The 21,767-nt window shown below is 34.5% G+C and overlaps 2 protein-coding genes, 1 non-coding gene and 1 pseudogene across 5 annotated transcripts; 3 read left to right on the forward strand and 1 right to left on the reverse strand.

Annotated features, from left to right (window-relative positions):
- The first annotated feature begins 2,900 nt into the window (after positions 1–2,900).
- LOC145608939 (uncharacterized) lies at positions 2,901–7,524 on the forward strand. Its single transcript, XM_081664519.1, has 4 exons — positions 2,901–3,225; positions 5,602–5,920; positions 6,863–6,921; positions 7,034–7,524. The coding sequence occupies exons 1-4, from the start codon at positions 3,000–3,002 to the stop codon at positions 7,075–7,077; spliced, it is 648 nt and encodes a 215-aa protein (XP_081520645.1). The 5' UTR covers positions 2,901–2,999; the 3' UTR covers positions 7,078–7,524.
- A 1,315-nt stretch (positions 7,525–8,839) lies between these two features.
- LOC145608120 (putative inactive receptor kinase At4g23740) lies at positions 8,840–11,793 on the reverse strand. Of its 2 annotated transcripts, XM_081663720.1 has the most exons (4): positions 11,651–11,793; positions 11,463–11,558; positions 9,669–10,989; positions 8,840–9,587 (listed from the first exon to the last, which is right to left on the reverse strand). In XM_081663720.1, exons 3-4 carry the CDS (start codon positions 10,909–10,911, stop codon positions 8,938–8,940), a joined length of 1,893 nt encoding a protein of 630 aa, XP_081519846.1. In that variant the 5' UTR covers positions 10,912–10,989; positions 11,463–11,558; positions 11,651–11,793; the 3' UTR covers positions 8,840–8,937. The 2 variants fall into 2 exon arrangements, with proteins under 2 accessions (XP_081519846.1, XP_081519845.1); XM_081663719.1 differs by having other exon boundaries at positions 11,463–11,793.
- A 3,132-nt stretch (positions 11,794–14,925) lies between these two features.
- Positions 14,926–14,997, forward strand: TRNAM-CAU (transfer RNA methionine (anticodon CAU)). Its single transcript has one exon. It is a non-coding gene; the product is annotated as a tRNA-Met (tRNA).
- Positions 14,998–16,376: 1,379 nt separating this feature from the next.
- LOC145608391 (uncharacterized) lies at positions 16,377–20,301 on the forward strand (annotated as a pseudogene). Its single transcript, XR_014105801.1, has 4 exons — positions 16,377–16,502; positions 17,394–17,510; positions 17,896–19,530; positions 19,776–20,301. The product of XR_014105801.1 is annotated as an uncharacterized LOC145608391 (transcript).
- Positions 20,302–21,767: the final 1,466 nt, after the last annotated feature.

The following is a 21,767-nucleotide window of genomic DNA, read 5'->3' on the forward strand; positions in this document are numbered from 1 at the left end:
CTCTCTTCTTTTTTTTTCCGGCTATTTCACTAAATGCCACCGACAAATTTAAAAATTCACCAAATGTCATCGGACTTTTCAGAATTCACCAAATGGCACTCAGTTTTTAAATAATTCACTGAGTGCCATTAATGACTAACAGCCGTTAACTCCGTTAGTCATTAGGGTCTAATCATGACACATGTCATGATATGATTAGTCTATTTATTTTAATTCTTAAAAATTAAAAGAAAATAAAAAAATTAAATAAAAAAACAAAAAAAAAACACAAATTTTCCCAGCCACCTTCCCACCACCTTCAAACCCTAGCCCCCTCCCTATTTCTCGCCGGAAAACAGCCGGCCACCCCCTTAACCACTAAAAAACGGTCGATCGGCCCTTAAGCACTCCACCTAACCCACCGCCGACCCCCAAAACCACTCACACAACCTGCCCCGACCCCAAATGCCACCAACATGAGCTTTGATTTAAACACCCATCGTTTTCCAACCACCGCTCAAAACCACTCCTCCTATCCTCTACCCTTGAAACGATGAAATCGGCCATAGAAATCGACCATTGTAGATTTCCATGGTTGATTTCGATCGTTTGAGGGTGAAGGGTTTCCACAATCGGGTTTTATTTTGGATTTTTGGGTTTCCATGGTCGGTTGTGGTGGCTATGTGATGCGTCGTGTTGGTGCGTGAGGTGGTTGCGGGGGTTGGGGTGGGCATCAGCGCAAGGTCGTCAGGTAAACGGAGTTTTGTGGGTCAGTGTATGGGTGCTGGAGTTATTGGGCATTGCGTGAGATGGTTGCGGTGGTTGGGGTGGTTTTTCGAGGGATTAAGAGGAGTCGACGGTTTTGACGGGGTTAAGGGGTTCCGGCGGAAGGTTAGAGGGTTCCGGCAGGAGTTCAAGGAGTTCCGGCGGTTGGCTTTGGGCCGACGGTTGGCTTGGGCAGGTGGTTACGGTGGTGGGGTTGGGTTGGGTTAGGATTTAGAGTTTTTTTTTTAATTTTATTTTATTTATATTTTTTAAACCAATAATCGATTGCCATGTGTCATGATTAAGCTTCCGTTAGTCATTAATGGCACTCGGTGAATTATTTAAAAACTGAGTGACATTTGGTGAATTCTGAAAAGTCCGATGGCATTTGGTGAATTTTTAAATTTGTCAGTGGCATTTGGTGAAATTTCCGTTTTTTTTTGTTTGTTTGTTTATTTATTAAATTTGGGAGGTAACGTAATGCCGTAAACTGTAGCTGTGTGCAGTTGTGCGCAAGTGTGTGTTTGTGGGCTGTGGCTCTTGCTTATTGGTTCTTCGTCTACTTGGTCCTGCCGTCTTGGGTGTTCTCCATTATTGCTATTTTAGGTGTCATTTTCGTTGTCGTATAACTAAAGATGGCATTAGATTGAGTTAAGCTCGTGTAATGATAACTGATGATGGCATAGCCCACTAGACATGTGCGGTGATGTGCTTTTCAAAAGAAAAGCATAAGCTTTTATGTCAGGTCATGTTAGGTCATGTCGTGTCGTGTCATGTCTACGTGTTTTCATTGTGTTTATTACCCTCATACCAGAAATGATACAAATATATTGACTCGCGATAGCTCGTCTCAATTCAACCTAATAAACATTTATGTGTTATGCGCTTATACAGTGATTATATTCACTTTTTAAGTCAAAATAACACTTATGATTTTTTTTTTTTTAAGGTTTTTAACCACATCACCTAACGTCTTAATACTTTAGTCATTAACTTTCGCATTATAAATTTAGTAACTTCATAATAAAGACAAATTTATAAATAATTTTATATCATTCAATAATGTGGTTTAGAACTATAGAGTGTTCATCCCCTTGGATGAGATTAAAATTGTAAGGCATTGATTTTTCCATTGAAGTTTGTTTCTTATATTCTTATGAAATGTACTTTAACAAACATGTAAATATTCATTTTTTAAAAAGAAGAGATTCACACAAGTGAAAATATTACTCCCTTGATTGTTAATGTACAAACCCACTCGTTATTTTTTTTTGGTGGAAATGAGGTGTAAGCCCTACAAATCCACTCATTATAAATAGAGTAATAGACTTATTTGATATTTTAAATTTCCACATTTTATGCATAGTTATGAAAAATTTCCAAACAATTGTTTCTTATTCTCAAATATCATTGAGAGATGTCCATTATTAGAGAGATTGTTACTATATGTTGAGGCATTTCGATATGAACAAGGGCATTGATGAAGTGTAAATCAACATAAAAGCTAATGACCAAAATATAGAAGGTGAAGGGAATGCACTCTAATCTAATTTTATCTCCATTATATATACTTAAATTAGGGAGTTCATGCAAATAAGATCTACGGCAAATGTTATCGATTGTGAAGACAAAAAAAAAGAGATGTACACAAACACAATACACTTATTAATATTATAAATAACATGACAATGTGTTTTTTTTTAATAGTTCAAGAGATTAGGGAGATGTATATAGCTAACTTATAAAGTATATAAATCGATATTGGAGTTCAACCACCAGCTTAAGATTTTGGCTGAGATACCTTTAACATAATATCAAATTCAGCATAACAAAGTGGTCATGAGTCCAATTCTTTAAGTTTGTATTGTTTCGATTCCTCAAGGTCTCTTAACCTTGGCCAAACTTGACATTGCTTAATCAATATATTGATCTAATTACCTCAAAAAAAAAAAAAAAAAAAAAAAAAAAAAAAAAAAAAAGTGGTCACGAGTCCAATTCTTTGAGTTTTTCTAATGCTAATTCCAATTAATTTACATTACAAGTTCCATAATATTTAATTTTTTCTTAATCACAAAGTTTCATACGTGGCCTAGGGTCACTCGTACGAAGTATTAAAAAAAAATAAATCAACTAAACATCATCTAGCGGGACCCTGATCCAGGCAGTTGCGCACACAGGTCATCAAAACCCAGTGGCGCATTCCCTTTTTCACCTCACGATTCAACCCCCCTTGAATCGCCGGCGACTCGGACGAAATGGAGCGCCATAGCAACAGATACACTAACCGCCGAGTCCAACTCACCGACTCCAAGCCTCGTTTCGACGCCGAACCTCAGCCGTCCGCTGATAATCCGTCGGAAAATCTAGAGCCATTCATGGGTGTTAAAGCTCGAAGGTTGGCTTCCTTTCACCGGGATTATAGAGGGGATTATCTTGATGTTTCTTCTAATCCTTACATTTTGAAGATCCTCGATAAACAAGGTAATTCTAATTTACACCCCCTTTTTAATTTCTCTTGAATTACAAGTATTTATTTCTGGGATTGTGTTTTTAGGGTTTGTTGTGTAAATTTGTGAAGGGGATTGATGTTATTAGAAATGTTAAGCATAATTGAGCATTAATAGCTCCGATCGACGCGTGATTTTGTCAAGCATTTCTAAATCCCGTATTAGGAAATGTGAAATGGTTATTTACTTTAAGTTTGATGTGGAAGGCTGTTGTTGGAATTTTAATGCTATGTAATTTCATAATTGAGAGGGTAGTAAGTTGAATGCTATGGTTAGTTAGGTTGAAGTTGAAGGTTGATCTGATTCAAGAGCTGGTGTAAATGAGCTGTTGTGATGATTTTGACTCTGAAATTAATTTACTGTAATGAGTTATTGAGCTGGGTTTTGTGATTTTTGTATTGGTTGTTCAATCTTAAATTGAAATGTCAGATGGTATATTGGTATTGAAAAGATAAGTGTAGTTGCTATAGATTTTAAGTACCGAGTGCAACCTTTGCTGTTTGTATTGGTTTAGATTGGTAACAAGACCAAGTATATGCAATTTTTGAGAGGTTATACTAATAATGAGGTTTTGGAGTAAGTTATGAAATTGATTGGGTGTTCCACGCTTTGCTTAGGATCCTTTTGTTGTTATACAAGTGCGGAATTTAGGAAGAGTGATTACACTTGAACCATACTACTGGTTACACTTTCATTTGGTGCCTTAATTTTTAGAAAGCATTTTGAATGTATCTTACAGATGGGTGTTTATTTGCTTTGTGTTATGTTTAGGACTATGTTAGGCTTATTATGCTTAAATGTAGCATCAGTTGAGATTTGAGCATGCAGGATCTCTTGTGGGTACGCCTACGTTTGATGTGTTTATCTTACTACGCTGAATAGTGAATACTTTTTGTGTTTTTCCCCCTTATGGTTGCTGATAGGTCTTACATCATTACTATCTCTCATTGCTGGCACTGGGGAGGTCAAATTTTACATAATAATTGACAGATAAAATGTGGTTTTGACATTATAGTGGCGAGAATTAAATGGTGATTGTTCAGTGGGATGAATAAGTTGAAATTTATTCTTTTCTTTCTTTCATTAGAAATTCAGAACAATTTGTTGTGCTACTCCAGTATAGCTACCTACTATACCTAGCACTTGGTAGTTCGTACGTATCAGCTTGTCAGATAGATTTATCACAGTTATAAATCCAAGTTTGCATGCATTGTCTTTAAGGAGACTAGATAAGTAAGTTTTATTGGTAGGAACTAGTATAACAATTAACAAGACAGGTTTAAGTCTAATTCAGACATTGATTAACAGTTGTCTAGTGGTTTCCATGAAATTTATTGGGCATGTGTGATGACATATTGACATAGACATGTATATACTATATAGAAATATTTGAGCACTAGTTGTCTAGCTGGTTAAGATTATCTGGAGAAAATTAATGCTTAGATTATAGATTTTCTGGTGTTGATGCTCTTTAGTCTTGCCTTATTCTAGGTGGAGATAAACTGTAGGTGATATCTTGAACAACTCATTGAAAGATAAGATTGCGAGAATGACATTGGAGCAGATAGAGAGTGTTGCCCTTGTAAATAAATTTTGCTGTTGGATTAGATTTGTGTCAATATGTGCTGTCCTAGTTCGTTTACATAGTTTGAAAATTGGCTTAGCCTCTCAGTATTGTTAAGCCGTTTAAGCCGTTTCAAACGGACAGACATGTACAAGAATCTGCTCTCAAGCTCACATCATTAAACTAACATGTTATTTCAATTGTGAATTTTCTACTTCTGATTTCATATAAGTTACGTATTATAAAGGCCATTATGTATTGATTAGATGCACAATTATTGTGTTGTTCTGTTGACTTACCATTACCTTGTAATCTTTGTTAGGCATAAGAACTGCCCAATTGCATATGCTAATTTAGTTATGCTCATTGAAAAAGTTTGATTGTTTTACTGAATTGTGGATGTACTAATGATGCTAGAAGAATTTCAGTATCATGATCAATTTCTAAGGATAAACATACGGTATACCAAAAACTACTAAAGGCCTAGAACTGTTATGTTATCATGTCTGGCAGAGTGTAAATTCCACATAATTTAAAATTCAGCAAGGTGGCTGAAAATATTAAGTTCATTATGGGTCATTGCCCTGTTAAGAATTTTAGAGGGAAGGAAAATATATTGGAGAATATATGTTATGAGTATTTGGAAGTGAATATGAAGTAGAGTGTCATTTTGAGACCTTGACGTGCTGTATGCTTTCATAGTTTCTCTGTGCTTGGTATGAGGACTTGTCAAGTTTTGTTGACTGGATATTTAAAAACAATTTGGTTTGCTCATCTGTTTCATAGGTGACAGGCAAATTCTTTTTGCTGATAAAGTTTTGAAGTTCACTAGTACTGGGAAGATGAAGAGGCGCATATTGATAGTGACAGACTTCGCTCTCTATGTGATTGATCCTGAGAGTTATGCCCTTAAACGGCGGATTACCCTCTCAGCGGTAGAGAAGCTGTATCTAAGTAAATTATCTGATAATTTCTTCGCAATTGTCATTCCGACAGAGTATGATGTCCTGATGGCGAGCACTAGAAAGACTGAAATTGTTACTGTCTTGGTGGATGCTGCAAAGAATACATCTAACTTTGACATTGATGTAATTTTCAAGAACAGGTAATTATTCTCATCTCGATGTGGCTCAAAACTATATCCCCAGTTCCTGCAATTTAATTTTTAGTATATTGCGCCCTAATTCATTATTCTAGATCTGCAAAACTCTTTTTTTGATGATATTTGGTTAATGCTAAATGAAGTTCAAATCTCAATGGACTATGTTTATATGATCATTCTGTATACTAAGTATTTTTTAATTGTAGTGTTTCTCAATCACCTTATCCCATCCTTTGAACATTCTTCCTTTTGTGCTTCATCTTGTATTGTTTAAGCTTCAACATTTATGTGAAAGTGCAGACATAGGCTTTCAGTCAAATAGATGCCTTATTTTCTGCATAAGTAGCAGCTTCCTTGGGACTTCCCAAAGTTTCCCCTATCACGGAGCCTTTCAGCTTTCAAATTATCACGTCTTACTGCTAGAACTCGAATTTTATGATTATTAAACGTGTCTCCCAAATAATGAACTGCTTTTAAGATTATTTTGAGATGCTGTTTGAAGAGATATTGTTAGGATGACTGCTGGCGTTTACTGCTCTATTAGGGTAAAGATGCATTGCCAGCTAGGTAGATGTAAGATTTGAATAATTAAGGGTGGTTTATGATTGTGGAAAGACTTCTTTAAAGAAGCGAGAAGATTGGTTCATGCCCTGTTATTTTCGTCTAGCTGAACTGATTGTACTAAACAAAAGTATTTTTGGCGATATACTAGTGTGAACTGATTGTACTAAACAAAAGTAATTTTGGCGATATACTAGTGTAGTGATGTTTGTTTTATGTGGCTACTAATTTTTTTTTATCAAAATTCAAATCTGATAAATAACAACTTATTTGTGCATTAATAGTGTCAATAATCAGTTCATGTAATTGCTAATTATTATTTTCTTTAATGTATCATATGTGATATCAGTTAGATTGTTAATCCTGCTATCTTCCCTTCTATAGATTCCAGTATAATCCTGCTGCTGATTTGGTGAAGGAAGTTCATTTCGAGGAAGTTGAAGGTTTGTCTTGCTTCCCCTTGTAAGGGAAAAATCTCTCAAGTAAGGGAAAAATGTCCCAATTTCAATTTGGTTCGTCTAATTAAATGTACTGTCTCTGTTTGTGTTATCTTAGGTGGTGTAAAGACGCAAATTTTACGCAAGCCGGAGGAAGATTAGTTTGGCTTACTAAGAGTTGAGAATTTTTAGTGTTGCGGATACATTGCTGTATGATGACGGATGTCTCTGGGTTTGCTGGTAGGCTCTGCATCATGTATCCAGGTCCTCGATACTAAAACCTTAATACTACGTAACGTGTAACCATGTACATCATTCTTTGTATTGTTTTCATAATTTTTAATCTCATGTTTGTTCTTACGGAAATTTTAGATGATCCAAATGTGAAATGTGTAAATGTACTCCATCATAATATTAAGTGAGGTTTCCGATATTCAAGAGGGTGACAGGGTGTACTTCAGGTGGTGGTAGTCTATTGCGGAAATTTGATCTGGTTTTGGGTGGTGAGCATATAATAATGAAGCTCACATGCAACCCAGTATTCAAAGGTGAAAACCCATCAATGAAAAGTCTTGATATTAGTAATGAATACTAGTATCACTTTTACAATTAAGTACTCGTAATGAATACCAAAAGTTGCTGTTAAATCCGACCCTTAGCTAAGAGAATTCAATGTTTTGATTTACTCGTGTTATATATAAATACTACTCCGTATGTGTCTATGTGACTCAACATGTGTGTTGCAGTGTTGGTATCCAAGTATTCAATATTGAACATCTTTTTTTGAAAGTATCAGTGTTACCTATATATTTAAAATATTGTGTCATTCATATAATGTGAAATGGTGCTAAACGAATACGAGTATAATTTGTATAGCTGTTAAATTTCCAGCTCGAAACTTAAAGGGATGTTTGGCTCGTTAATTGATACTTGTATAAGCTTGAAACTAGGAATGAAATTAGGGTGTTATATGGGTATAGAACTTGTTTAATACCATGTGCTTGGACGTTTGGTTCCGTTTGGTAATGAAATGAGCCATACCCACCTCTCATATGAGTTTCTAAACCACATACTTTTGGGTTGAAGTACGAGTATGAGTTTAGAAATTGTAATTTCTTAAACAAACAATATGCATGGTTGTATCTTGTATGGCTTTTAGTCATTCTAATGTAATGAGTACTAACTCCGTATATATATTTTTTTGTGTGAACTAAGCACCCCCTGATGAATTTAATATTAAAATTTCTTTCTTCAAGGTTTTTTTTCCTCAGAAAATGTGCTGGGTAGACAATCAAAGTGTTCTGACATGTTCTCTAAAGTGGGGCAAGTGATTTTCATACTCCTGATCCAAGACATACATGATTGTATAGTTAAAGAATCCTAACTTTTCCAGCCAAAAGAATGTTCAAGTTGACAACGAATGATTTTCCTTCTTTTCTTTTTTAAGCTCTCTTTTATGAAGTCAATCAAAATAGACAAGCAAGGAACTTAATATCAAAAGAAAGTGATCTAGTTTTGAGGGTGCTATCTAAGGCTTTGGATCAGATTTTGTCTACGTCATTGTCCGTTGTACATTCATATCAGTTAAATAAAAAAAAACACATGCGTTTAGACTTTCGAAACCCTTGGTGGTGGTTGTCCTTATCAGCATAGCTAATTGCCTAGTTTATCAATACTATTTCCAAATATTTCTTTTAGGCATCAAAATCTTAAACTTGAAGCCGCAAAAAGATTCAAAACCAGGAAAGAAGGTAGCTATATAATTGACTTGGGCCGTTTACATTTTGCTAAGAATATTGGAGGGAAATAATAATGCTCTTAGCTAACTCTTTGACAATTAGCTGGCTTTGGTTGGTAAACTACTTTCATCCCACTTTCTCCTTAAAAAATATACAGAGTAAATAATGGACAATAATAATAATCCAGACCATGTGCCTCAATTTGTAAGCAAAAATTATGATTTCCAAAAAAGAAAAATCCAACAATATTTGTAACAACTAAATTTAACTAACACAAGCAATCTTATTGTGGGGTTACATAGGTAGATGATCCTGTTTCACCTGTATGTGAAAGGCCTGTTGGTGTTGGAGTTGAAACCTCCGATGATGGGTGGGTGTCGGTGCTCTCTCGCCGTATGTCTTCCACCATTTTGACAACGTCCGACATCTTTGGCCGTTTCTCCGGGACTCTCTCAGTGCAAGCCATTCCTAGTTGTAGCATTGTCACCATCTCTTCCTCTATGTTAGGAAATTTTAATAGCTCTACATCAAACACTTCTGCTGTCCACTCTTCTCTAACCACAGAATACACCCATTTTACTAAATGTGTACCTTCTCCTAGGGGAGTTTTTCCTGTTAGGAGTTCGAGTATCAGGACTCCGAAGCTATAGACATCAGACAATTGAGTTGCTTTCCTAGAATCTGTGACTTCTGGTGCCCGGTACCCTATAATTCGTTGGATTGGTGGGACTGTGGGCGTGACTATGGTTGCTAAACCAAGGTCCGATACACAACCATAGTTTTGAGGGTTGAGGAATATGTTTGAGGACTTTATGTTTCCATGGACTAGTTTTCCACCATTTTGAGAATGGATGTGAGCAAGGCCTCTTGCTGCACCTATGGCGATTTTTAGCCGGGTTTCCCAATCCAATGGCAATCGATTTTCTTTTTTCCCTGCAAAACATAATAAGAGCTTCTTTATATAAACAACCCTTTAATTTCAGTGAAAACCAAACAATATACAAAATCACATACCATGTAACATTGTTGATAAGCTGCCTTGTCTGAAATAGTCATAAACCATGAGGTTCTCATCTTTGGAATAATAGTATGCCCTGAGTGCAGCCACATTCTCATGCTTAATATTACCAACAATCTCCATCTGCTGCTCGTACTCTCGCTTTCCTACACTCACTTCCTTGAGCCTCTTCACTACCACGGTGTTAGAATCCTCTAGGGCGGCCTTGTACGTTGTTCCAAACATGCCTTTACCAAGAACCTCTGCTGAAGCCCTTAAAAGATCCTCCAAGTCAAATGCCATGTTTGAGCCTTCAAAAAATGTGATCCTCGCGTTCTTCTCTTCTCGGCTTTCTGTAGGCAATCTTTTCTTCTTTGAGTAGAATTTCTCAGTCTTTTGTGCCTCTGCATCATTGTCTTGCTGCTTGCTTTTTTTGCTCGACCACAAAACAATCATGCAAACTGCAATCATAACAAACAAGACTGCAGCACCACCAATGATAATTCCCAACAATGCTGTCTCACTGATCTTCTTAGCCTTATGAACTGAACTATCAGGCGGAACTGATGATGGTATCGGAGGAATTGCAACCTCCTTCGAGGTAACATTATTGCCCGAAAATGATGAACTAGGAAACCTCAGAAGGGAATTAGGAATACTCCCATTCAAATGGTTGTTGGAAAAGTTGAGAAACCTCAAACTTGGGATCCCCAAATCAGGAATTTGACCAGAAAATGAGTTGCTTGAAAGATCAAGAGTTGTAAGCTGGGTTAAATTCGAGAGCGAAAGAGGAATACTTCCATTGAAATCATTATTGGATAGATTTAGTACCACAAGATTATGCCAAGCAGATAAATTCAAAGGTAGGGGACCAGAAAACCTGTTGGACTGTAGATACAAAGAAGTCAAGTTACTCAACTTGGAAAAATCAGATGGAAAAACACCTGAAATCCCATTGTTTCTTAGGCTAAGTGTTTGAAGGAAAGAAAGCCGGCTAAGTGTGTTAGGAGGTATAGAGCCTCGGATTCCGACTCCCGGTAGTCTGAGAGCAATAACCCCCGTCTGACGATCATCACAAGTCACACCAGTCCAACTAGTGCACAAGGGAGTGTTCTGATCCCAGTTCAGATACCGCGAATGCGAAGTATTCTGTAGGAAATCAAGCAGGGCTTGCTTGTCCTCCCATGGCTCACTATAAACATGTAACAAACACAACCCAAAGAAGATAACTGATCTGATCAAGAATCCAAATTTGCCCATTATTTTCTTCTGAAATGAAGAATCCAGGAAACAGATTTTTCTACACTATTTACTGGTTCTGACAATCTGGGTCATAATCTGATAAAATATAAGGATGATGTAAGTGTAAATACATCAGAATTCAGAAGGACAGACATATATAGTTATTATATGTTGAATGCATTTAATTATAAAACGTTAGGAGTAATAATTTCAACGGTCATTTTTGTCTGCAAGTATTAAGAGCAATATTAAGAAAATTCAGTTACGGAATTACTACTAATACATTTTTTTTCTAAGTTAGGTGAATTTTTTGGTTTTCCCAGGAAATATGTACCTAATTTAGGCTAGAAACTTGTTACTTGTACACAAAAAAGTTCCAACCTTTTGCTGAAAAATGGGCAAAAAAAAAAAAAAAAAAAAAACCTTTTTTCCCGGGTAACAAGCACAGAATTTCCCACTATATAGTTAGGGCCGGGACCTCAGATTAAATCCCGTCTACAACACTACACGCTTGGCTCTATATGCACCAACCAAACAAAGAAAGAAGAGGGAAAGAGAGGTAAACTTACTTATTGATGATCAGATAACAAGAAGACTGATAAAGGCTGAACATCCATATTTGTAATTCTGTTTCATTTTTTTGTTCCTGTCTTTTGAAAATTCAACTGCAGGAAAAAAGTAGTTGAAGTTGAGTGAGAATACAAAGTAAAACAACAAAGTTGCAAACTTTTTACACTTTCAGAAAGTGGGTTTGTACCAGAAGTTCATAATCTGCAACAAAATCAACAATGAGTCTGACTTAATTCTCTGAATTCAATCACCCAAAAAAAAAAAAAAAAACAGAGAAAACAGAGAATGATGAGAGAGAAAGAAAATGATGAGAGAGAAACAAGAGCATGTGAAATGGAAATAATGTTTATTGCTTACAAAAGGGTAAGTCATGAATAGATAGAGAGGTCATCCAATAGAAAATTAATTATTACAAATTGATGATCATTAAAGGAAACTTAAATAATGAAATTAATAATTAATTGATTTTAATTAATTGATTAATTAAAATGGTAATGAAATTAATTAATTGATTAATTAAGATGGTAAATGGCATTAAAATTTAGTGAATATAAAATGGGTTTGGTTGTGTAAGTTCATGAAACTATAATTATTATGATTAATTAAAATAATGTTGTGAGAAATATATGGGCGTAGGAAGGGGGAGATGCATGTGGGGACAAAATTGAGACAACTAAGTAAATTGGAAATCCTTGTTTGCTACTCCCTCCGTCCCTAAATTACATTCCTCCTTTCTAATTTTGGTATTCCAAAATTACATTCCTCCTTTCTATTTTTGGTAAGTTTTTTTTAGTAAATCAACTTTCTTTTTCTGTTTTATATTTAATGCTTTCTCACTCATCCTTACCTAATCTCACTCATAATCCTTGTACCAAATTACAATGAATATAATTGGTTAAATTTTTTTAATTAAGAGCATGTGATTGGTCCTTTTTTTTGCAAAGGATTGATGACTTGTCATGAGTAATAACTAATCTATCTTTGTACTTCCCATTGCATTATCTAATTATTGTTATTTGTCTTATTCTTCCCTCCTTAATATTCCCGTGTAAATTTCCAAAGAGGAATGTAATTTAGGGACGGAGGGAGTAACTTCTTTTCTTGCTTTCTTCACATGACCATTGCATTTACTCCATTGTTTGGTCTTACAACTTAAATTCCTTTTATTATTGGAATTATAAAATAGATATTTGTAATGTTATTACTTTGATAATTAAAATAGTTTCAATGTGGAGCACCTGGTCTTCCATTTTTCTCAACTTTTAGTAATTGTCTTTGACATGTACGAGTATTCATCAATTGAGTGTACGATATTTATTTTCTCTAAATTATGCATCGTCTTTATTATCATGTACGGGTATTCTTTTGTTAGCAAGTCATACATTGAGTGTACAATAATTGTTACTCCGCACTTTGTATCATGCACTATGCATTAGTTACTTTTAAAAATAAATTGGAAGTTTTGTAATAGGGTAAACACTAAACTCTCGTGGCACTAATCCCATACCCATCTTTATAGTTGATGTATTATGGTAGTGATTTGACCATAAATCTCGCATTAGTCTAAATGAATGAGGGTTACACAAAAACACAACCATCCATTATATTCTTTTGTTAGCTAGTCATGCATCGAGTGTACAACAATAAACACACCGTATTATGCACTATGCATAGAATCACTCTTGAAAATCAAATGGAAGATCCATAACTAGGGCAAAACACTACAACCTTGTGGCACGTACTGGCCTAACACCTCGTCTTTATAGTTGATGTATTGTGGTGGCTATTTTACCACAACTCTTGCATCAATTTAAATGGATGAGGTTAACATGTATCTTACACAATGATAAGAAATGAAAGGTTGATAAATGTAAAATGTATTCAAACTTACTTTTCTAGTTTAAAAAACATTATCACTCTAACATTGCCACCATTGCCACACTTTGATTAAATAGAGGATCTCCCATTTGGCCGCAAACTTATTGATAGACAACCAATATAACACAAATGGGTTGTTGGATATCCCTTTTTTTTATATTTATTCGGTAACGTGGTGATCGGATCTTGGACCTTCAATAACTATCCAAATTAATTACAAAGCTTTCATATTTTTATTATGTCCACCTACCTTATTATCTAATATTAATGGCATATGAAATAATGAAAAATGCCTTAATATAATTACAAATGTCCACTTCACCAGTCTTTTTCAATAGATTAAATTTACTACGAGGTATATTGGTGATAAATCCACGTTCAGAAAAGTTGCAAATTAATTGTAATTAAAACATTGATTATATTTATTATGTTTTGCCAAAGTAGAGAGTGAGTGGGATGAAAGTGATCTTAATGCAAGCAAAGATGAATTGTAGAGGGCTCATGTGATGATCACTACTTAAATTTATGGTAATTATGCAATAACAATTGTATTAGTGTAAGCGACAATAATATATTTTATTTTTGTGGAAGATTCGGATATGGTTATTTTATTTTTATTTTCTTCATCATACTTTGTATCATGTAAGTATATCGTACAACTATCAATGGTAAGAGTGAAAGAAACTTTTGGATCTACATATTTCGATAGTAAATCATCATGATATCAATAAGGTATTATAGTTCTAACAAGTGTGTTGGCTAAACGGAGTAATAAAGTTGCATGCCATTGATAGATAATGGTGGTCGAATTGTCTGAGATGGACATTTAATTATACAGTCTTTCAAGTGTTTGAATGACTTAGGGTGTGACAACTTATAAGGTCTTATCTAATAATGAGATTTTGTTCTCCTCCATCTAGACTTTTAGTCCATATTATTATAGCTCTTGTGATGTTAGAGCGAGCCTTAATTATACTCCCAATTTTCGATATAACAAGTTATTAGTAACATGTATAACATGTGTGATAATTATTTACATGATTAAAACAACATAGATGATACGAATTATAATTTCGTATAATGAAAAATTGATGAAATACTAATTAGAAGACTGTGCATACACATAAGACATAACAAGTAACAACCAGTCAACCAACATGCATGGATAATGGAGGTACGAGTTCATCAATAACCATGTTTGTCGTTAGCTTTGCAATTATTCAATGATACGATTGACAAATAATAATTTATCATCAAAATCCGCAACCCTCTACCACTTCTTTACGTTATTCCTAACCACATAACTTAAAATTTTACATCTTATATTAATAATGTATAATCATGCAATTAATCTGAATAATTTCAGGACGACTTTGATATTACTTAATTCATATATTTAAGCTTCGGTTGTAACTAATGTTAGTAGTAATGTACTGTAAAATCTTTAATTGCACGCTAAAGTCACGGAATTTTATATGTTTATTGCGAGTCAACGCGTACAGTTTAAACCCACTGAAAATACTTTTGTTTTATGTGACATGAAAATAAGATAAATAAATTTAATTGAACGATTATAGCAACAAAATCAGAGTGGCGCAGCGGAAGCGTGGTGGGCCCATAACCCACAGGTCCCAGGATCGAAACCTGGCTCTGATATTCTAGAGAAAGCTTCCATCGCCCAATTTTTTTGTTTATTTTCCCTTTTTTTTTAGTCATTTAAATGAATCAAAATTTCTAGCAATTAAATTAATCAGAGTTTTTAAACAGTATTATAATTTAAATTAAAAAAGTATAATTTGATTAAAAAGCCTTAACTAAAGGAATCAATACAAACAAGTGTTAGTTAACTATCTAAAATATTTAACTTCAATACAAATTAGGTGATGAAAAGACTTCATGACATTTTAGACTTTGTCTAAATTTCAAAAAGCTTTGATATACTCTAATTTTGAAAATGAGAAGATGAAGTAAGGGTATACATAATATCATTTGTGTTACTTTCAAAAAAAATTACAAAAATCATTTGTGGGGTCAAATTAATGAGTCATTAAATTTGTATTTTTGGCAAATTATCTTTAAAATTTGTGAAATCTCTCGCTCTTATTAAGTTGACGATTTAGTGTCTAGTAAAAAAATCACTCAGCTTTGACCTTCTTCAATATTATTTGTAGATTTGTCATTGATAAATAAATTAGATTTTGAAAAATGTCATGTAGGCCTAAGTTTCAAGTCTTATATATGTACCTACTCTCCTTTCCTTACGCAACCAAATAAAACTTTTCTTTCAAAAAAAAAAAAAAAAAAAAACCAAATAAAACTTGACATGAACTCAAAATACATATGTACAAATCTGTCCCAAACCCAAACCATCTTAAATCGCACATAAGAAGACTAAAAATTGTAATCAACTCGAATCAAAATAGTAAATAACCTGACTTCACTTGGCATTCAAATTGACCCATATTGACAAACTAGCCTAACATAACTAGAGTGGTACAGTTGGCCAATGTGTTATGTTGTGTCATCCTCATCTCTGAGGATAAATGGGTTATGAAATCTCAACAATAACCAAAAACTCTCGTCATTAACTTGATTTCTTTCCATGTCCGAATTAAGTAGTTGTGTTATGTAAAAAAAAAACAATTAATCTTGCGTAATACATTATTTATTCATCAATTCCAACTATTGGTTTATTGGTTCTTTTTTCTTAGGCAGATATTGTTAAATCAGAAATATCAACTCTAACCCAACCTGCTTAATTAATCGTGTAATATCGACCAATTTTATAAAAGGGTTCATAATCTTGACAACGATCTAATTGTTTTTTTTTAATGTTTGATTCGTGTTCCATCAACTATTACCGACTCTAAACATTACGAGTACTTCGTACATGAATTCAACATGACTCGATCCATATTTAAACTTGAACCACAAACCCAATCTGAATAATAGCTCTACAGGCCCATATTATACGAGATCAATTTTTCTCGAAAGTCAAAACAGACATCCACGATATTATGACCCACGAAATAAGCAAAGAAACGTATTCTTATTTCTTAGAGAGGTGAAAAATAGAAAGAGTAGAATGCAAACCCTAAAATTGCGTCAAAATATCGCGTCGGAATCTGCAAATCGTTTATCTCTTTCTCTCTCCTCTAATTGTAAGTTCTTACATCAATCTCTCTTCTCCTTATTTTCTCATCTTAGTTTTATTTTTATTTTTTTCATTTATCCCTATTTTTAAACATTTTACTGATTTAAAGACGACCTAATTATATTATCATGAAACCAACTATTAATCGATGAATCTTTCTATATCGAGCTAGAATATATACTCATAGATTGAAATGGGGTTTTTCTGATGTAGTAATTTTGTGTAGGATTCAAGTATAAAATTGGGATTTTTTTAGTTGAAACTCATTGAATTTGACTGGACTTAAGGAGTGAATAATCTTGCTATTGCTTATGGAGTTAAGGAACTTCGAGCTTACACCCCTTAGATTTCGACCTGGAATCGGATTGTTGTCACGTTGTTTGAGGGTACTTCTTGTGTTGTGGGTGTGTCTAATTATCTGGAAGTGGATGAATTAATAAATATGGTTTAAAACTTAGTAATTATGTAATGTAAATAAGAGGAGTGATCATGAAATGTGATTGCATAGAGGGGTTTAATACTTAATACTACTGTATGCGATTAGATTGTTATCACATTATTCGAGAATACTTGTATCAGGTGCAATTTTTATTTGGAAGGTCAGTGTAATAGATAATGAATGTTGTTTAGAAACTTTGCTAATCATGTAAATGTAAAATGATGTTTTCGGGGTATATGAGATTCTACATGTAGCTTAATCTTGCAGAATTAATACTTGTGATATTCAAGTGTTATTAAGTTGATCATATAAAATTATAAATCTTCGGAATGGTCGGTTCTGTGTTACATTACTTAGACAAGAACCAGTCAACTAGGTGCATACTACTGTGTTTTTTGCAGTTATTTGCAGATGCTTATTCTAATTCGATATCTGTTTGACAAGTTTTATGTCCTGCAGAAAGCAGAATATATTGGTGCAGAAGATGCAAATGATACATTGTTCTATAAAGTGCAGACTACCATAAAATCGTAATAGATGGGTTATGCTTATGCATTTCGGCATCAGTCATCAGAAGTAAGTAAATGTTTGTTTTCCAATGTATGAAATATGAATACATAAGTACTTGATATGTAACAGAAAAAACTTTGCTAATAGACGCATTCATTGATCAGCCTGTGTTGGGCTATCCTAGTTACCTTAATCTGGCATTGTTACCAAATTCAGTATTATTATGCTGTAAATCAGTTTTCGCTCACATCATGTGTGTTGATTTGCTATTGTATAAGCAAATGAGCATACAGGTTGCTTTTGCAGATAGTAACTCAAATACAAGTCATTTTTCCCTTTTTTCCCCTATGAGAGGAAGGTTTCTATAAATATGAAGTGTTTCAATAACAAATTAGTTAGGCATTTTCTCTTGATAATAAATAGAGATTGATTTGCATTCATTTTGTGTTAGTGGTTCGTGAAAAGGATGTTTGCTGGGAGTATGGTGATAAGCTGGATGGGAATAAGGTGAGATGCAAATTCTGTTTAAGAGTTTTGAATGGGGGCATCAGTAGATTGAAGCATCATTTATCTCGGCTTCCCAGTAAAGGAGTAAATCCATGCAGCAAAGTAAGGGATGATGTAACTGATAGAGTTCGGGCTATCATTGCAGCAAAAGACGACATTAGAGAAATTCCTGTTACTAAGAAGCCAAAACTTGGAGAAACTAGCTCTCCAGGGAGTATTCTCCCAAATAAACCTCTGTTGTTTGTAGAGACATCGTCTCCTGTTGCAAAAGGGTTTCCTACACTGAACCAATTAGATAATTCTTCCTCCTCAAGCGACGAAGAAAATGCAGAGGAAAGTATTGCTTTGTTTTTCTTTGAGAATAAGTTGGATTTCAGTGTGGCAAGATCTTCTTCTTACCAGCAAATGATTGAAGCGATAGGAAAATGTGGTTCGGGATTTTCTGGACCTTCTGCTGAAACACTGAAGACTAAATGGCTGGAAAGGATCAAGTCCAAAGTAAATCTGGGGTTGAAGGACACAGACAATGAGTGGGTCAGAACAGGCTGTACAATTATTGCAGACACATGGACTGATAACAAGTCCCGGGCAATGGTCAACTTTTTGGTTTCTTCCCCTTCAAGAACCTTCTTTCACAAGTCGGTAGATGTCTCTTCTTATTACAAGAACATTAAATCATTGGCTGATTTATTCGATTCTGTCATTCAAGAAATCGGCCCTGAGAATGTGGTGCAGATAATAGTCGATGGGGCACTCAGTTACTCTGGTGTGGCAAACCATATTTTGCAGAACTATGGAACGATTTTTATTTCCCCATGTGCTTCTCACTGCGTAAATTTGATACTTGAAGATTTTTGCAAGATTGATTGGGTGAATAGATGTATTGTACAGGCACAAACTATCACAAGATTTATCTACAATAGTACGTCTTTGCTTGAATTTATGAAAAAGTTTACTGCTGGCCAGGATGTATTGAGAACAGGCATTACCAAGTCTGTGTCCAGTTTCCTCTCTCTGCAAGCATTGTTTAAGCAAAGGAGTAAGCTGAAGCTTATGGTCAATAGTGCCGAGTATTCTGTTAACTCTGCTTGTGTGAACAAACAACAGAGCATTTCCTGTGCATCAATTTTGGATGATAAATGAATTTTGGAGAGCAGTTGAAGAATGCATTGCTATTTCGAGCCATTCTTAAGAATTCTGAGGGAAGTAGCTGACGGGAAACCTGCAATTGGGTTCATTTATGAGCTGATGACAAAGGCCAAAGAATCAATACGAACGTATTATATTATGGATGAGGGCAAGTGTAAGACATTCTTAGATATAGTAGACAAGAGCTGGCATAATCAGCTTCACACATCATTACATTCAGCTGGAGCATTTTTGAATCCTTGCATCCAGTATAACCCTGAAGTCAAGTTTTTAGCTGCTATAAAAGAAGACTTCTTCAATGTTTTGGAAAAATTGCTACCAACACCTGAATTAAGGCACAATATCACTAATCAAATTCTTTTGTTCCAACGAGCAACTGGAATGTTTGGGTGTAACCTAGCTAAAGAAGCACGTGATACAGTTGCACCTGGTATGTATCGATTCACCATTCTTGAAATTTTACTTCTCAGTATGCTAAGTTCTTCATCTGACATTTGCAAGGAATTGTCCCATATTTTTACATCATGCCTTCCATTCACATCGTGTTCTATCAATGTTGTGGTTTTCTGTAAAATTGATTGACTTGGTGGTTCATTTGCCCTGTGGGTGCGCTGAAGCTCATCTTTTAGGTAATATTATGGTCTCGAAGTTAACTGATTCTAATATATTTTACAGGAGAATGGTGGGAGCAATATGGAGATTCAGCTCCAGTTTTGCAAAAAGCAGCCATAAGAATCCTCAGTCAAGTTTGCAGTACTCCAACCTTCGACAAGCAATGGAGTACATTTCAGCAAATTCATTCCGAGAAGAGGAACAAAATCGACAAAGACTCATTGAATGATCTTGTCTACATAAATTACAACCTCAAGTTAGGTAAACCTAGGAGCAAGTCTTTTGACTTGGATCCAATCCAGCTTGATGACATTGATATGACTTCAGAATGGGTGGAAGAAATTGAGACCCCAAGCCCTACTCAGTGGCTTGATCGCTTTGGGTCCTACGATGTTAGTGACTTGAACACAAGACAATTCAGCACTGCATTTTTTGGTGCAAATGATTTTGGCTTGTGACTATAGGATCCAAAAACCGTGTTTGTAACCTTGTATCATGTGAATATTCTTATAGTTTAGCTGTAGAATTACCTTGTAATAGCTGTTGTAAACTTGTAATAATGAAATCCTTTATCCCAATTTTCTTCGATATTAAGTTGGCATTGGTTGATATAACGATCCCTTACATAAGAAAACAGGTTCTCTAGAATCGGCCAGGGATGACATGCAGATCAATATTGGTCAAGTAAGAACATCTGAAACAAGGATATGAAGTATTTTTTTGACAGGAACACCTTTTTTTTACACATTTCGTACAATGTGACAACTATTTTCGAACCAAAAGAGTAGATAAATTACCCTCTGAATTCTCAAATACTATTGCTTACGAGTATGAATTATGCAACACAAAATCCTTTTCTCAAATAGAAACAACTCTGAATCATCAAAACACAGTACTGCTGAAGAGTAAAATTTCAAGTGAACTCGAAACTGAACAACACTTTGTTAACAAAAAAAAAGTCACAATTGCCATTCAGATTATTCAAAAAACAAATCAACACAAATTCTCAAAGATGAAATACTCTTGAGTCTTGGTTCAAACTAAACATCCTCACTGGAACCGCCACTCGATTCGATGTTGCCCAATTCAGCCATCATCTTATCTCTATTCTGTGTTTGCCTTTCCACAGCAACCATGTAGAAACCTGTATAATTTTCAATTAAAATTAACAAGAACAAAAATTGAATAATTTTGACGGAAAAATAAGAAGAATAATGAGCATATTACCAACTGCACTTCCAAGAGCACAAAGCCAAAGAAGCCTCATTGACCATTTATCAGGTATTGTTCTTGTCATTTTCTTGTCTTCCCTAAATATGAAACCCCAAAAAAAAAATCAAAAATCATTACAGTATCAAATTTTAATTAATCAAAGTGCAACAAATTTCTAAAAAAAAGACAAAAAATGCTTACAAATTTCTAGTCAGTCAAGAGTATATGATCGGAGGAACAAAATTAAAGCATTAAACTTGAATAATTCGGATTGCGAAGCAAATAATGATTATAATTCGACAAATTAAAATGAATTAAGAAGAGTAAATTTGTGAGTTGTGAACTAGGGTTTGCTTAATCAATCAAATTATTGTAGTAAGTTAAGATCGAACAATCTAGAAGAGAGATTACCTGGTTGGTGATTAGGAGAGAGATCGACCCAAATTTGTTGTGTTATTCAGTATTCACTGAGAGCTGAATGTGTTAAGGACGACCTGAAGGTTCACTGGTTCAGGGTTTCAGAGCTTAACGTACCATTAAATCTTTCGGGGTAAAATGTGAAATAAAAACGGTAACACTCAAAAAAAAAAAAAAAAAAAAAAAAAAAAAAAAAAACAGTAAATAAATTAAAAAATAAAATATTTGATAACAAACAAAATCTTATTATGCAATCTGTAATTCTTTCGAAAAATAAAATTATGCAATCTATAAAGCGTTACCTGGTAAAAAGGGAGTGATGTTTAATAGTTTAATACAACCCAAAATAGATTATCACAATGCCTCTAAGCTTCTAACTATAATGTTTAAGGCTGATAATAGGAAAGGCAGGAGAATTTTTTCCTC

The sequence above is a fragment of the Chenopodium album genome, chromosome 23 (assembly GCF_948465745.1).
Source record: "Chenopodium album chromosome 23, dcCheAlbu1.1, whole genome shotgun sequence".
Taxonomy (NCBI): domain Eukaryota; kingdom Viridiplantae; phylum Streptophyta; class Magnoliopsida; order Caryophyllales; family Amaranthaceae; genus Chenopodium; species Chenopodium album.